Raw genomic sequence first — 16,304 nt, forward strand, 5'->3', positions numbered from 1 at the left:
AAATTCCCACAAAAAGAGTTGTAGCAGTTAAAAACAGCTCTTAAAATATTGCACAAGCTAAGCTATAGATTAATTTTAAATTTTGTTGCATGCTTTATGTTTGTGATGAGGTGCAAGTATTTTTTGGAACACACACTAATATTATTTCTAACTTTAAACTCTGAACACATAGTTAAAGGGATCACCTAGTTGCATTTAATGGTTGTTGAATTCGGAGTGATTTTAGCAAGTATGTTACTTATTTTATGTATTGATTTGATTTCTGCTTCAGGGAAATCATGGCCTGTTAAGCGATAGGGAAAACTAAGAGAAGTGGCATAACATCAAGAGTGAAGATATTACTCTGTCACTGTTCTGTGTGCCAGTAGAAGCTAATTATTTGTCATTTCCTTACCAAAAAAAAAAAAAGAAGAAAAAGAAATATTGTCTAGAGGAGAGTGCTGGGAGAGCTCCCCAAGCAAGATGCCCCTACATTTTGTTAGGAAGACCTGCACATAACCCTTTTACCTATTAGGATTGTATATAATGTAGTTGATGCTTGCTCAACTTGATGATCAGTTAGTGTCCTGAAGTAGAATATATGGCATTACTCCTGTGTTTATTCTTAGTAAGAAAAGTGTTCATGTCCATTGACCAGTAACTGTAGGTTTTTTAAAGGGAGCTAACTGGACAAAATTCTCTGCAGATTGACGTGCTTTTAAATAGTTCTCAAAATTTCCTATGCAATAAGAAACTGCATATAAACACAAAAATCTATTCAGTTGATAATTATTGTCAGATGTGCCAAATAACACACACACTCAGCAACCTATATAAAAACCTGGTACCTTTAGTGATACTGAGTTTTGAGTATTGCTGTTAGCTTCAGTTGGTAATGACACCATTGTATAGATTTAAGACTCTCATAGCGATTTCTTGCAAATCCGTCACAATATCTATTGTAACACAGCTAGAATTGTGTAATTACGGGGATCATTGATCATTGCTATGAACTGTTAAAAATGGAGGCTATTTCATTGAAAAGTTTCAAGATTTGCCTGCCATTTCTCTAGCAGAATTCTGTTTTTCATGTAACTAATTAATTGATTCATTTAAATTAAGATAAATGAGCATTAATATAAGGACAGGTACCTTAATGACTGAATTTTATGTGTAATTTGGAAGCGTGGTATATGGATTTATTTAAATGCTTGCAATTCCAATAGCTATTTTTGTATATATTTCTGGATTAAAACCTGAAGTTTATCAAGCTAAATTAAAAAAGATGACTGGTTCTGAAATGGGAAAGTCTATACGAAAGACTATATAAAAATATATCCAGACAATCCTCCATTTTTGGAGACCAAGTCAGTTTGACTCTGCTGCATCTCCCAGACTCTTGGAGGGTCTTTGGGAAATGGAGCTGGCTGCTGCCTTGGTTGAAAAGAACAGAAACTTACTGCAGTCAGTCTTGTCTCCTCACTGTGCTCTGGAGAGTCTTGGATGGTGAGGGAACTTTGTGTATCAAGTTTAGGCTGGTCTGTTAGGATTTGGGGGACCATTGTCTTACAACTTACAGCTTTGTTTTCAGGTGGAGAAGAGAGGGAGGGTGTTGTCTTGTAAAAACTTTTAGGCTCCTGACATCCCTTTTTTTCTTTTTTTTTTTTTTTTCCCCTGCTTCTGATGAACATGATCAGGTCATGACAGTTACTGTCTTAACTTTATAGTCACTGTGCAAAAGTGAAAAAATGGAGTGATCTCATTCAGGCCCTGTTTTCTTGTGGCTGCTATTACTTTCTGACAGACAAAATGACTGTTTATACTTCCCCTAATGCCTCCCAGTCTTTTGAGACTCTGCTACTGGTTATGTTGGGGTATTTTAAGAAGAGTGCTTACTTAGGGTGTCCTGAATTTTTTTCTTTAGTGTTTTGTGTTTTGTGTTTTTTTTAAGATGCACACAGTATTTTCTGCAGAATACATTAAAAGTTTCTGTTGCAGTGGTCTGTTCTATTTTTATATATTGCACTGTAGAAAAAATAATTTGACATCTAGACTTTGTAAAATAAAATTTTATATACTGATTAGAATTGGAGCTTGGTTCTTTATGCAGGCACACAAATATATAAATGTCAGGAAATAGATATTTGAGGAGAAAGAAAATCCACAAACCTAAACCTCCTCACTTTGTTACCACAGATAAAACATGCCGAAAAATAAACCTCATGTTCTAGATCACTGACATTTGTTTTTGTTTGGGTTTTTTCTTTTTTTTTTCTCTTCTTCCCAGTTGAATGTGTGAATATGTTTCAAAAGGTCCAGGAGACCAGTTTAATTCTTAAGAAAAAGACTTTTTAGGTAGCATAACTATCTTCTGTGTTCCCCGTCACCTCTCTTGGTGGATGGACATGCAGGATTGAGAGCAGGGCAGCAAGTTTACCCTCATTTACACTTTAAGTGTTACTCCCGCTTAGGAGCAATCTGTACTGTTGCTGCTGCAGATTAGAGCAGCTGCCTGACGTCCCTGTGTCGGAGGAGTGGATGGAGACTTGTGAACAAATAGTATTCTTACAGTTTTCCCTTGGTACCTTCAAGACCTTAGGAAGACAGGTTTTGGTGGTGGGATTTTTGTTCTTTGGTTGTTTTCTTCGCATTTTGTGCCAGGCTCCTCATAAGCCAAGGCCTTTAATGAGCTGAGTTTCCCTATGATAGGTTGTAGGATTCCCAGGAACAGCATTACATTTGCACCTGTTTTCTCGTTCACGTTGCACCACTTGACAGCTGCTTCAGAGAAAGCTGTTTCCAAGCCACTACTTCCAGGGGGTCTCCAAACTTGCTTTTGTGGACACAGGGAAAGTGTTAGGGATGTCTCTCCCATTCCCTTATATTTTCCGATGGCTTGTTCAGACCTCCTCAGCCAAGTGCAGAGCTCAGCTTTGAGATCAGAACTCTAATTCAAAAACTGCTTGAGAAACATTTTTCTCAAGGTATTTGTCCTTGTAAACCATGCTTTAAAGTTTCAAAAGACCTGCATGTTCTTGGATTCTTTAGTACTCACACCCAAAAGTATACAATCCAGAAGACAGATAAGGCAGATGATTGATGGAATGTCACTTTGAATTTTGATGACATACTAGTTCCTGTTCTTGTAAGGACAGGAGGTTCTTCATTTATTTTGTGACCCTGTTATTATTAGGCAGGTTTGGATTTTTTTTTAAATGTTCAGAAAAAGTGTTGGAAAGAGGGTTTTAAATTTGGAAGGAAAGTGATTTTTGTGGCTGACAAACATGTTTCACAAGCGTGGGAGAAGGATAACTTAGAATTCTCTTGGTCTTTTTGTACTATGCTCATGTAGGCTACATAACATAGGATAGCTTATTGCATGTGATCCATCCACCTGGAAGCTTTGGTTCAAGTGTTAACATGCACCTTGCTTCCTCTTCTAAGCCTTCCTACTTTTGTATGGTGAAGTTTCATTTATGCACTACTGCTGTAGCATAGCTACCTAAGATTAGGTGTTGGAGATGTGTTTACTGCCTGCTTTTGGTGTGTAACGAAGACTGTTTCTGTTTGTTTTTCTGGGAAAATTTTCTCCTCCCTCTAGGAAGAAAGAATACTTTCAGTTGAATGCTTCAGATAACAAATTGTGAGGGACTGAGATAAGACTTTTCTTACTGAAGCTAATAGTTTCAAAAGTCAGTCCCAGAGTTCCTTCCATCGGGCGAGTAAACCTTGATAAATCTGCTTTTTTCACATGATACCAAGAATTCTAACAAAAGATGCTACTTCTGCTTCAAAACATTGCTATTCATTTATACCTTAGCTTGCTTGTAATAGTCCAAAGTTCATTTAGATGAGATAAGTGAAGTAAATTAGTCTTTTACTTCACAAGATCAAAAGTTATCAGTGGCAGAAAAAGACCAGAATCAGTCTCTTAAAGCTCTTTTCTCCTGGCAATTCTGCCAGTGGGTGCTTCAGTTTAGGAGAGGTTCTTGGCCATGTTTAATAACCTGAGCAAAGCTGGCAGTGAAAGCACCTGTCGCTGTGGGTCAGCACAAATCAAATTTCACCAGGTGAGTAGGAAAATGACTAAAGGGTGCTGAAGGAGGCTACTAATGATTTACTGGGGGACAGCTAATTTGCATTGCCAGGCCAGTGGCTCGTTATAAATGCAGAAATTGTATCTGGGGTCTGAGGAAGAAAAGCGAGAACTGAGAAGGCTGACTTGCTGTCCTGCGTGTTTTTTTGTTAGGTCTTACAAATCAGTATAAAATCAGAGGTGGTAAAGACTGTCATTTAGGGTCTCTGTAGTTTTTAGGAACATGATATACATAATAGCGTACATTATATGCAGTTTATCACTTACAGGATAATCTTCTTCAGTGTAAGTAAAGAGGATATTTAAAATACTAAATTTCTGTTTCCTGTTGGTTTTCTACTTTGAATTGTGAGTACACCTGGTATCTGTTCTTCAGCTGTGCTGTGTGAACAATGAATTATATTTTGTAGAAAGTGCTTGTCACTTTGAAATTTAGATGGTCCCTACCTGAACTAATGTAAGGATAAACAACAGGGGAGTTTGGCCTCCAAGAACTGGAAGGAATGCTTTTTGTGTTCTCATGTTTCTCAAAGCTGCATGTTCCTAATGATTTCCTAGGTAAACATAGACATTAGCAATTTCTTCCCTGATTCCTGTATCCTTGTTAGTGCCAAGCAGCAGGAGGAAATGGGGCTTAACTCATTATACCTGCCCTCAAGTTACGTTTGGTAGGATGGGGTTTTCTCTACAGTAAGATTTTTATCACCTGCTTTTACCACCCTCAGTTGTGTAGCTGTGTGTTGGGTTGCGCTATGAACTGACAGAGATCCCAATGTAGCCCAGAAAAATATTTTGTAGAGGGGAAGGGTAGGGAGGGAGCAGCTCACATGGCACAAATTCTTTGTGTCAGTACTGCCCAGAAGACCTTTTGCCTTGCTGAACTGTAGGCTCAGGGGTATCAAATAAAACTGCTCGTCCTCTTGGCTGTACAACGGTGACTGAAGGATAGACCAGTCACTTCATAGCAGCTTCCTCCTTGAAAGTCAAAAAAGATACATCACTTTTTTTAAAGAGGAATTAATAATTGGTTCTAAATCAGTTAACATTTCTTTATTACTGACACTTTAAAATCCTAATTTGAAATACTTTATTCATACCTTATTGACTCTTTTTAGTTGCCTGCAGCTTTTATCTGTTCTTAGATGGAAACAAGTGTATGTTTAAATGTGAAAAAACTGATATTTCATTCTTTATGGGTGAACAAATCAAAATGTTATTTAAATGGTATTTATTTAAAGACAGCCTAGGAATGAGTTTTAAATTGCATTGACCTCTCTTTTCATTTGGAATGTACTAGTTACCCAGAAGACTTCCTTTTATAAGAAAAATGTATGGCTTTATCTGGGAAAATAAATGAAGATTCTTACATTTGCTGGAACATTTTTGGAATGGTGGCATTTAAGAATGCACATTATGCTCTCTTTACAATTAAATTGTAGGGTTGAGGAGTTGGATGTCTTTTCTTTTTTCTTCCACAGTGGCAGTTAGTCATTACCACTTTGTAAGTATTAGCAAAAGCAAGTTTAAAGCTGGCTAATTTTGTCTTCCATTTGTATTTGTTGGCTTCCGATGCCTTGTCTGTTAATTTAACTAGTTCATTAACCATGGCTCACATTCTTAAGCTAGACCAGATGCTTTTTTATCTTTAAATTGTGGGTGGAAAATGAAGGCTTGAAAAAAATTTTTCATAAATACACAAAAGACTTCTCTTTAGTCTTGCGTGTGATGTGAAAGCAAGCGCTGCAGAACTTAGTCGAGAATTACAGGTTATTTATTTGGCGAGATATTTTGCATGCCTTCTTTGTTGCACTTCGACTCTGATGTGTGTATTTTAAACATTGTTATTGTTTCTGTGTTCTTTCCATTTTAAACTTCCTCTTCATAAAAACACTAACTAGTGTTTTACGTGTCAAAGTGTGTGAGAGCAGAAGACCTGTCTTGGGATGATGCTTCTCTCTGCTTGTTGCAGTGCTCCCTCTTGTGTTGGGCTGGCTGCCTTCTGCTCATGTTGCCCTTTTGGCTGTCATCAAGGCATGAAGCATCTAGTTGTTTCTTCTGAGTCATCCTCAAGTAGCAGTCCACCAATCTATGAAATTTACTGTCCTACCTCTGGATATGATGCTCCTTTTGTCTATATGAGTAAACTGTTCTAAGAGTGTCCGCTTCTCTTCAGTGGGTACCTCACATTGTCTTCCTTTGTAACTAGTTAAGGAATATAGCCTCCTCTGGGCTCCAGTTTGGGGAGCTGGCATCAAAACTAGCTAAGGTTTGGTTCAGCAGGTTTGTACTGCTTTTTTGGACAGTGTCCTGCCTTCATGCTTGTTTATAGCATCTCCTGTGGTTTCTTCCAAGTGGAAAGGAACCTGTCTGGGTGTCTTTATTTTGATCTTTTTAAAATGCTAGTTGTTATTTTTGGGAGAGACTGTAAAGTCTCTACAAGATAGAGACAAACGTCTTGGAATTTTTCACCATTCATAAGTATTTCCTCTTTCAGGTCAGTATAACTTCTTCCAGGTAGCCAGGGGAGTAGAATATGATGTGGCTGGCCTTTACCTTACTGTATGATGTGGGACATGCTCTGAAAGAAAAGTTGGGTTGCCCTAGCTGCAGTCTTCATACCTAATGCTTACATAGACCAGGTTTATACTATAATCTGTGACACAAAAATATTGACTGTAATTTCACTTTTTAAATTGATTATGACAGTAATACTTTTTGATTCTCCAGATATGAGCAGGAATTCAAGAGGAGTTACAGAATTCTCTTTATTTAAAGCAGGATCTCACAGAAATGAGGAACAGCAAAAAATAATTTTACTTCAAAATTTTTAGTATACAAAGTATAAAGAATAGTGCAATACAGATAAGACATTTATAATTATTTCATTAAATATGTTAAATCTATGATTGTGGTCAATGCAAGAGAAATAAGATATGTTTAGATTAAAAGCTGAATAAGCAGGTGAGGTGATGTGAGAAATCTTGCTTCAGTTTATAAACTTTGAAAGTTAGTTTCATGGATTTGCAGATAATTTCATAATGAACAAAAATTCAGTGCTTCATTTTTGAACAGATGAAGGATTACTGTATACAAGGAAAACATCTCTATTGCTAATACAGAACATTTAATTCTGTAGCAAGCAGAAGATATGTTGGCTGATGGTGGGGAAACTCTCTCTTACCAACCTGTGGACAGCACAGATTGCTCTTTACTCTTCAGAAACTTTGGAGTTCCAAAGTTTTTTCTGGTGGTCTTATGTCTGTAAGTGAAGTGGATCTTGGCATATACTTTCTATAGCTTTGTGAATCTGTTTCATAATCAATTTTGTGCTATTCAGTGTGCTAAAATCTAAAAAAGTTAGGATTGAAAAATCTTCAGTGTCAACAGAATGAATAGGTTAGATATAATGATACTAAATGGGGAGAAAGATTTTCACCATGTAACTAACTAACTTTGGGGAATACATTATTTTGAAGAAGAAAGTAAATGCACTGCTCTCCACTGCACGTGTATTATGCAAGCTTGCCTGTGTCAACAGGTGAAAAGTTAAGAGTAAACTGAATATTTTCAGTGGAGACAAGAACTGAAGATCAGCACAACTTTATTGTCTGTTTAGTTCCCAGAGCATTGTTATGTATCCTAGCCTAAAATTTCGGTGAAAAATGTTTTGGATACTGCTCACATTGGTTTTACTAGTAAACTGAGTGACACAATTCCACTGTGGTTTTTTAAGTCACAAATAACTTTTTTTTTTCTTTCACTTCAGGCAAAACAGGGCCAGCAGTCTCACAAAGTTATTTCTTTTTTCTTTTCAGTGATGTTTTGGCACTGCCTATTTTCAAACAGGAAGATTCCAGCCTTCCACAAGAAAATGAGACCAAACATCCACCCTTCCAGTATGTTATGTGTGCTGCAACATCTCCAGCAGTAAAATTGTACGATGAAACTCTTACATACTTGAATCAAGGTTGGTATACATATGTTGCTGGCATAACTATAGTGAATGCAGCTTGTGGTGCAAGTCTAAAACTGGAATTGTATTTCATGTTTTGATACATGTGGGTACATCCAAAATAAATACATGTCAAAAATGAGGTTGGATACCTTATTAGTACTCCAGTTTTGTCCAGCTCACATACTCATAGCTATAGTCTGTCATTACTTCCCCTTTAGAGTCTGGTTTTCTTGGTGTGTGTTTGGTTTTGTTTTTGTTTTGGGGTTTTTTTTCTCTGTGTGTTACCCCTCTCCATCCCCCACCTCCCCCAATAAAATCAAGCCAACAGAACTTTTAGGAGACAAACTTAAGGAAGTAATAGCTTAAAATACAAGACTAATTTTGCATTCCTGTTTAAACTTGATTGGTAATGGCAAGTTAATTGGATGATATGTGCATGAGGTATGCACAGACACCCTCAAAAAGTCATAATAAATGTTAAAATGTCAATCCCTAAACAAAAAGTGTTGCACAACAGAGGACACTAATAGTTCTCAAAGTAGCTATACATGTCTTCCCAGAACAGTATTATGTTTGAAACATAAACACAAGTGCAGCTACCTTCGTAGTTACCTTTGGAGTTTGTGTGTTTCACAATTGTATGTATACACTTATCAGAAATCAACTAGATAAATATTTCACGTGAGTTTTTTCCTCATAGGCTGTGGTTGATTTGTGTGAAAATTTGGTTCTTCTACAGAGGGCACTGACTGCTGGGTAAAATAATCTGAGTGCTGTCATTGCCATGTGATAAAACCTCCCTTACCTCTGGAAATGACACTGGTGTCCTAAGTTTAGTCGGCTGGTATTCTGAACTCAAAACCATTTATCATTTGTTTTGGACCCTATCAGTGGCTTTGTATACTCCCATCCTTTCCCAAACTCTAATGCTATAGGATCACCGTTCCTAGATTTAGTTTTGCTTTTTCTTTTCTTTGTGGACTTTGACCCAAAAATCTCTCAATAGACAGCACTGTAATTAGAAGACACAGTACCGCAGTACAGTCTGTATGAAAAAAACCCAGCAATTTAAAAAAAATTACATTCACCATATTTTTTTTCCATATACTACCATGTTTTGGTACGAATAATCTTGGTTGGGTGCTTCTCTAAGCAGTGTACTACTTTAGTGTGCACTTAAGAGGACACAGGTTAAAATATGTGTTGGTCAATTTTCCTTGGTCTTTGTGAGCTGTTTTAACTTATTAACTGCTTTACTAGGTTACAGAATTTGTATATTTTACCTGTGTGTTTTCTTGGTAGGATATCCTTTTTGGTCAAGTTGAAATGCTTCTCATAGTGTAAACTTGTGGTGATGCATTTCATACCTGGAAGTGTTTAACTGTGTACTGGGGTCCTAAAATCTGTGAGAGCAGATCATATCTAATTTGATACATCATGATGACAAAGCATCATTTTCAGCTTTCCATGTGAATAGAGTTGCTAAGTGCTTCATCTTGCAGTATCCAGTCTGTCTAAATATGCTTTAAATATTACTTGGCTCTTCTACTAATGAGAATAATGGAAGTTCTTTAGGTGATTTGAAGTTTCTTACAAACAAGTGATCTCATAGTTCAGCCGTTTGCTGAGTCAGGCTTACTTTATTTTTTACCACTTTTTGTACTCTTGAGTGTTCTCTTCAAGAGACAACAGTACAATTGCAGCGGTATGCTGGACCAGCAAGATGCTTTTCACTATTTAAAAAACTTTGAAGTTTTGTAAACTAAACTCTGTAGAACATACTTTGTTTTCTTCAGTGCCAGGATCCAGCCTCCCTGACCAAACACGAAGCTTGAAGGTCAGCTCAGCGTGCTGGGGAGCTGCACAAGGTGGCAAGCTGAAGGAAGAAAGCGTTTGCTATCTCTCCTCTGAGAAGAGCTTGCCATCTAAGTGACAGTGTCTGAAGCGACTGTCATTGTTTCATTTTTCCTTGAAAATCTTTTAGTACAAAGATTTCTTTTGCAAAGAAGTTGGGCTGTTCTTCAGTGTCCAGCTTTTCCTGATGTTGAAAAATGAAAGCATTGGTATACCCTTTTTCTAAATAAATACGGAAAAAAAACAATTGGCCAGCTTCCCTTCTGTGTTAATACTTCAGACAGAAAGGCAGTACGTTTGCTGCCTAGATTAAGACTTTTTCCTAAAAAAATCTCCATTAGCTGTTAGTACAAACCACATATATATATATGTATGTAAAAAAAAAAATAATCTTGGGGTAGTTTTGAGAGATGACATCTTTCATACTGAAGCCAGCTTAAAATAGCAATCAAAATAGTTCTGGTCATTTGTGTTGCAGTTTGCAGCACTGAGATGTACTTGTACATATGTTTGCATAATGAGATGGATTAAGTCCTCTAGAAAAATGGTAATTTTAATCCTGGTCACTTGATGTATCTGGTTTCTAGTTCAGTCCCCTTATGAGGTAGTGTCTTGCCTTAAATCATTTTCAAGAGGATTGTGAGTAGGGAGTACCACAGAGAGCTAATACTCAATTTAATTTCATCATCAGTTGTCTTTAGTTTACTGGATGGGAATACCAGAAGCAATGGGAACATTTGCCCTGTCTGTTAAGCTATAGTGACATTTCCTAAGGCAATACTTAAGCAAGCCCTGACTTTACCCTCTGTCAGTAGGTGTTTTAATTGGAATAGCTAAGAGCATCATTCAGAGTTCAAGGAGCATCTGGATGATGCTTTTAGTCATATGGTTTACTTTTAAGTAATCTTGCGAGGAGTTGGACTCGATTCTTATGGGTCCTTTCCACCTTGAGACGTTCTATGAGCTAGTGGAATATTTAAAGTGATTAGGTTTTTCAGCTGAAAAGCTAATTCTAGAAGTTTAAATCTTGGAGTGATGATGGTTGGTTGTTCAGGGATTTGCAGGGTTCTTATTAACAGTAAAATCTGTTAAATGAGTCCATTGAGAGTGCGTATCAGAGTTGTAGGACAATGTTTTGAGTTGGCTGCTGCTATGTATATCACATAGCAAAAGTGGTGTGGAAGAGAAAAGGGGAAGCATTTGTTAGTTTCGCTTACGCAGTAGAACTAGGCTTGTAGTTCTGTGAATGCAAAGAACTGCTTGGGAGAGATGGGATCCACCTCAGTAAGGTGGGCAGAAGTACCTTTGCCAGCAGGATGGCTGACTTGGCAAGGAGGGCTTTGAAGTAGGGACGACAGGGGAGGGAGAGAGTTACCAGCAGCACTGTGAGGGAGCGATGAACAGGGTTGAGGAGCAAAGGGCCTGGAATGATGTACCTGAAAGGGAACACAAAATCAGCAAAGGGGACTTAAACAGGGTCACCTCCAGCATTTGGATGTAAACAGGGAAGTGCCTATAAAACAGGGGGAAACACCAAAACCCTTTCTGGGAAATCGGTATGGTGGGGCACCTCTCTGAAGTGCACGTACATGCAATACAAGCAGCATGGGCAGTAAACACAAGGAATGAAACATCTGCAGGCAGTTGTAGGGCTATGAATTTGTTGGGATCATGGAGACATGATGGGATGGCTCATGTAAGTGGAGTGTTGCAATGAAGGGATACTGGCTTTTTAGGTAAGACAGGACAGGAAGACAAGGAATGGGGAGTTGCTCTTTATGTGGGAGAGCAGCTGGAATGCCTGGAGCTCTGTCTGGGGATGGATGATGAGCCAACTGAGAGCTTAAGGGTAAGGGTTAAAGAGCAGAACAATATGGGTGACATTGTAGTGGATGTCTGCTATAGGCCTCCTGACCAGGAGGAACAAGCAGATGAGGCCTTCTACAAAAAGCTAGAAGTAGCCTCATATTCACAGGTTGTGGCCCTCATAGGGGGACTTCAACCACCCTGGTATCTGCTGGAGGGACTACACAGCAGGGCATCAGCAATCCAGGAGGTTCCTGGAGAGCATTAGTGACAACTTCCTCACCCAAGTGACAGAGGAGCCAATGAGGAGAGGTGCTCTGTTATACCTCATACAACAGGAAGGGCTCACTGGGGATGTGAAGATCAAAGGCAGCCTTGGCTGCAGTGACCATGAGATGGTGGAATTCAGGATCCTGAGAGGAGGAGGCAGGGCAGAAGGCAAGATCATATTACTGGTCTTCAGGAGAGCAGACTCAGGCCTGTTAGAGCATCTGCTTGGTAGAGTCCCGTGGGATAAGGTCCTGGAGGGAAGAGGGGCCCAAGAAAGCTGGTTAATATTCAAGGATCACCACTTCCAACCTCAAGAGCAGTGGATTCTAATGAGCAGGAAGTCAGGCAGAAACACCAGGGGGCCTGTATGGATGAGCAAGGAGCTCCTGCCAAAACTCAAACACAAAAAGGAGGCATACAGACACACTGTCTGAGCATGCAGAGATGCAGTCAGGAAAGCTAAAGCCCAATGACTTGAATCTGGCAAGGAATGTCAAAGACAACAGGATGGGCTTCTCTAAGTACATACATGGCAAAAGGAAGACTATGGGAAATGTGGGGCCCCTGCTGAACAGGGCAGGGGCCCTGGTGACACAGGACATGGAAAAGGCTGCCTTCTTTTCAGTCTTTACTAGCAACATTGGCCTTCAGGAATCCCAGGCTCTAGAGATGAGGGGAAAAGTCTGGAGCAAGGAATGTGTATCCGTGGTGGAAGGGGAGCAGATCAGGGCATACTGACACAAACTGGCCATACATAAATCGATGGATCCCAATGGGATGCACCCATGAATGCTGAGGGAGCTGGTAGATGTCATGTGAGGCTACTCTCAATAGTCTTTGAATGATCATGATGATTAGGAGAGCTAGGACTGGAGAAAAGCAAACATTGCTCTGATCTTCAGAAAGGAGGACCCAGGGGTCTACTGGCTGGTCAGCTTCACCTCCATCCTTGGGAAGGTGATGAAGTAGCTAATCCTGGGAACCATTTCCAGGTATATGAAGGATAAGGAGGTCATCAGAAGTAATCGGTATGGATTCACCAAGGGGAAGTCATGCTTAACTGACTTGATAAACTTGTATGATGAAATGGCTGGCTTGGTAGACAAGGGCAGAGCAGTGGATATTGTCTACAAGTCATTGTGTTCAGTAAGGCTTTTCCTTTTTTTCTCCTGTAAGATCCTCACAGAGAAGCTAATGAAGTATGGGCTGGATGAGCATCCTTGAGATACTCAGAAGCAGCCTGGACTTTCTTCTGGGCAACTGGCTCAAGGTGGCCCTGCTTGAGCAGGGCAGTTGGACAAGATGGGTGGAGGGTGTCCCTGCCTGCAGGGGGGTTGGAACTAGATGATCTTTGAGGTCCCTTCCAACCCTAACCAGTCTATGATTCTATGACCTCCAGAGGTCCCTTTCAACCTCAACCATTCTGTGATTTTTGTGAAAGTGGGTACTACAGTTTCAGTGTTACAACAGTGGGCAGGTAATGTCCCTAACACCTTGTGTTGCCTTGCTCCTGCCCGGGAAACAGCAGAGAAAGTAGCATGTATGGCTGTCATAGAGAGATGACTACAATCAATGCTGTGGTGCTTTTTACACTTTCAGAGCAGCTACCTGTCCAAAAATCCAGAATGAAGCTTACCTGTCCCTTTGTTTTGAAAATTCTCCATGCTATTTTTGCATTTTTTGAGCCTGGCATTCCTTGATTTTTACTTTAATCAGATCTTCAGTCTTAGGATTATTTTGTACCTGTAAAAAGTTAGCAACACTTGTTGAGCAAGCAATCAAATAGGGTTTTGCTCCTCCCTTCACCTTTCAAAATAATGGCAAAAGAGAACAAATATTTGTAAAAGCTTTATTAATAGTGCTAGATTTTTAAAAAACCCTGATGCAGTCTATAAATGCAGATGGACTTAGATGTGTTATACCTCCATGTGAGCAAAATAACACTGGTAATTGAAGAAATCTCATTAACATGGAAAAAAAATCCCTCCTGTTAAGTATAGGAGGAGAAATGATCTGTTGCTTTACTCAGCTGCACTAGGTGCATTTAATTTTTATATAGATTTGTGTCATCAGTGATCAAATGCTGCTGGGGTGAAGAAAGCCTGTACACCTGTAGAGTATATACATAAATGTGCTAATTGTGTTACAACAAACAAATGCCAAACAGTCCACAGTTGGTGGTAACATCAGTCTATGGAGCAGTGAAAGAGTTGAAGAAATAATTTGCTTATTCACAGGAGTATGGCAGCTGAACCTTTACCTTGTAGGGCAAGCCAATAAATGTCTTTTAAATGCAGTAAACACTCGAGTGTAAAGGTAGTTTGGAGGGTAATGCAGAAGGTCATGAGTTTACTGTACTTGATCTTAGTGAATGTCTTGAGATCTATTTTTTCTTCTATTTTAAGGATCTATTTTGTCCTATATTTTAGGGATTCATTTTTCCAGATGAATATGTGCTGCTAACCTTGGAGGAAAGAAATCCCTGTAGTTCAAATAAATTACTTCCAGCTTTCTCTCTTTTGAATCATAACAGTTTGTCAAATTCAGTAGAAAGATAGGTTCACTCATACCTGTTTGAAATAATCAGAAACTATTTTAAAGGCTTATTTCTGAAATCATACAAAGGCAACAGGTACATGGGCAAAATTAAACATGGGAGAGTAGTAGGTATTTTGTAGGGAGAGTATCAAAACTCTTTGCAGGAGTTGGTTTCAGAAGAGCAGTCTATGGTTCTCAGTATGTTGCCTTTCATCAGTTTCAAAAATAAAGAAGTTCAGTTTAGAAGGTGAGTTTTTCTTCAGGAAAAAAAACAACAAGTACTTAAACTGCCTGTAAATTGAAATACTTAAATTTTGAAAGTATCCGTAGTTTTAAAGGGACCAAAAAGTTTCACTTTGTTGCGTTAATTCCTGTGCTGAAATGTGACCCTTGTTATGAAAATCTCTTAAACAGAAGTTTCAAGTACCTGTATTATGTACTGTGAACCAAAAGCTAACTCAGGTGCATTAAACACAAAATAGCTTTGTGATCCAACTCTTGTACCCATACAAACTTTTTTCTCTTTAAAGGTCAGTCCTATGAAATACGGATGCTAGATAATCGGAAAGCTGGAGACATACCAGAGATCAATGGAAAACTGGTGAAGGTGAGCTGAAGTTCTCTAGGTAGTATTACTAACACACCTCTGATGGTTGCATATGAAAAGAGTAGTTTTTAACCTTTTATTGTACTCTGATTCATGGAGAGAGGTGGACTCGCTCATCTGACCAAGAAAGGAAATAGGCACAGTGGAACCTAATGCCTAGCTTTGTTGTTTTATTTCAGGTTTACTACAAATTAAAAGAATATACATGTATGCATTTCCCCATTTATGAATGAGTTGATTTCATGTAATTTTAGATAAGGTGAGCTAAGCACTTCGTGTACCCTTTATGAGGTCTGCAGTCTCATCTATTTTAAGATGAGATGAATCTCCACTAAATGTGCCAATGTCTTTCTGCTGAGTAAAAGGAAGCTGTGGTAACAGTGATTTCAAATTTAGTTATCTAAAGTTAGGTGAGAGAAATCCAATCTAGAGACTAGATTTTATGGATTTTTTTTTTTCTGCTGTCAGTAGGTACTCGTTCAGAATGACTGTTGACCAGTGATATTTAAAAAAAAAAAGTGTGAATATGAAGACTATGAATACCCAATGCATAGAGTCCTTGTGTGTAGGGAAGACTGGATTATTTTATACAAAGCTTAAGATACCTAGTTGTATCCACATTTTCTAAGCCATTTGAATTTCCGTTTCAAGTGATTAGGAGATGTGGAAGGAAGCTAGAGGATCATTTAGAAAGAAGTTGGAGGTATTAGGAACATGTTTCTTAATAGGTGTTATGGAAGGCACGTTGAGACAACCTATGGTTTTTTGCAACAGTGGAATATTGTCACATGGGAGACATATCTATAGGAAAACAGACGTCTGATTTTGCTACTTCTTGAGCAATTTGTTCCATAGCTGAGCTTCCGTTCCTCATTCCAGATTTGTCTCCTTATGCTTTAATGTCAGCAGAAGATACTGTGGATCTGAGCTATCATATGAAGTATAAGAATGAGGTAGACTGACAAATGTCCAATTCATGTTACAAATTGTTAAATGAACTGCTGGAGAAAAATCTTACTCATGTTGGGGAAGAAGGAAAAACACTTCAATTGAAGTCACTTTGACAGTGGTACTTACAAGTACACCAGAGCAGTGTGCCTGTGCGAGGCTGAGTCTTTACTTGTCAACTTTGAGCTATATAATTTGTGAACTTTGGCTGGCTTGTATAGTCCTATGCCTTGTTCTTATTTGTCTGTGGG

General features: G+C 38.7%; 1 protein-coding gene across 5 annotated transcripts in view; it reads left to right on the forward strand.

Annotated features, from left to right (window-relative positions):
- Nucleotides 1-16,304, forward strand: part of UBP1 (upstream binding protein 1) — a 58,395-nt gene that overhangs the window by 20,158 nt on the left and 21,933 nt on the right. For all 5 annotated transcript variants that reach the window (XM_054815271.1, XM_054815272.1, XM_054815274.1 and 2 more), the window contains 2 exons: nt 7,891-8,042; nt 15,029-15,105. In XM_054815271.1, the coding sequence (XP_054671246.1) occupies nt 7,891-8,042; nt 15,029-15,105 (229 nt within the window). The remainder of the gene's footprint in view (nt 1-7,890; nt 8,043-15,028; nt 15,106-16,304) is intronic.

The sequence above is a fragment of the Grus americana genome, chromosome 2, assembly GCF_028858705.1.
Source record: "Grus americana isolate bGruAme1 chromosome 2, bGruAme1.mat, whole genome shotgun sequence".
NCBI classification, from domain to species: domain Eukaryota; kingdom Metazoa; phylum Chordata; class Aves; order Gruiformes; family Gruidae; genus Grus; species Grus americana.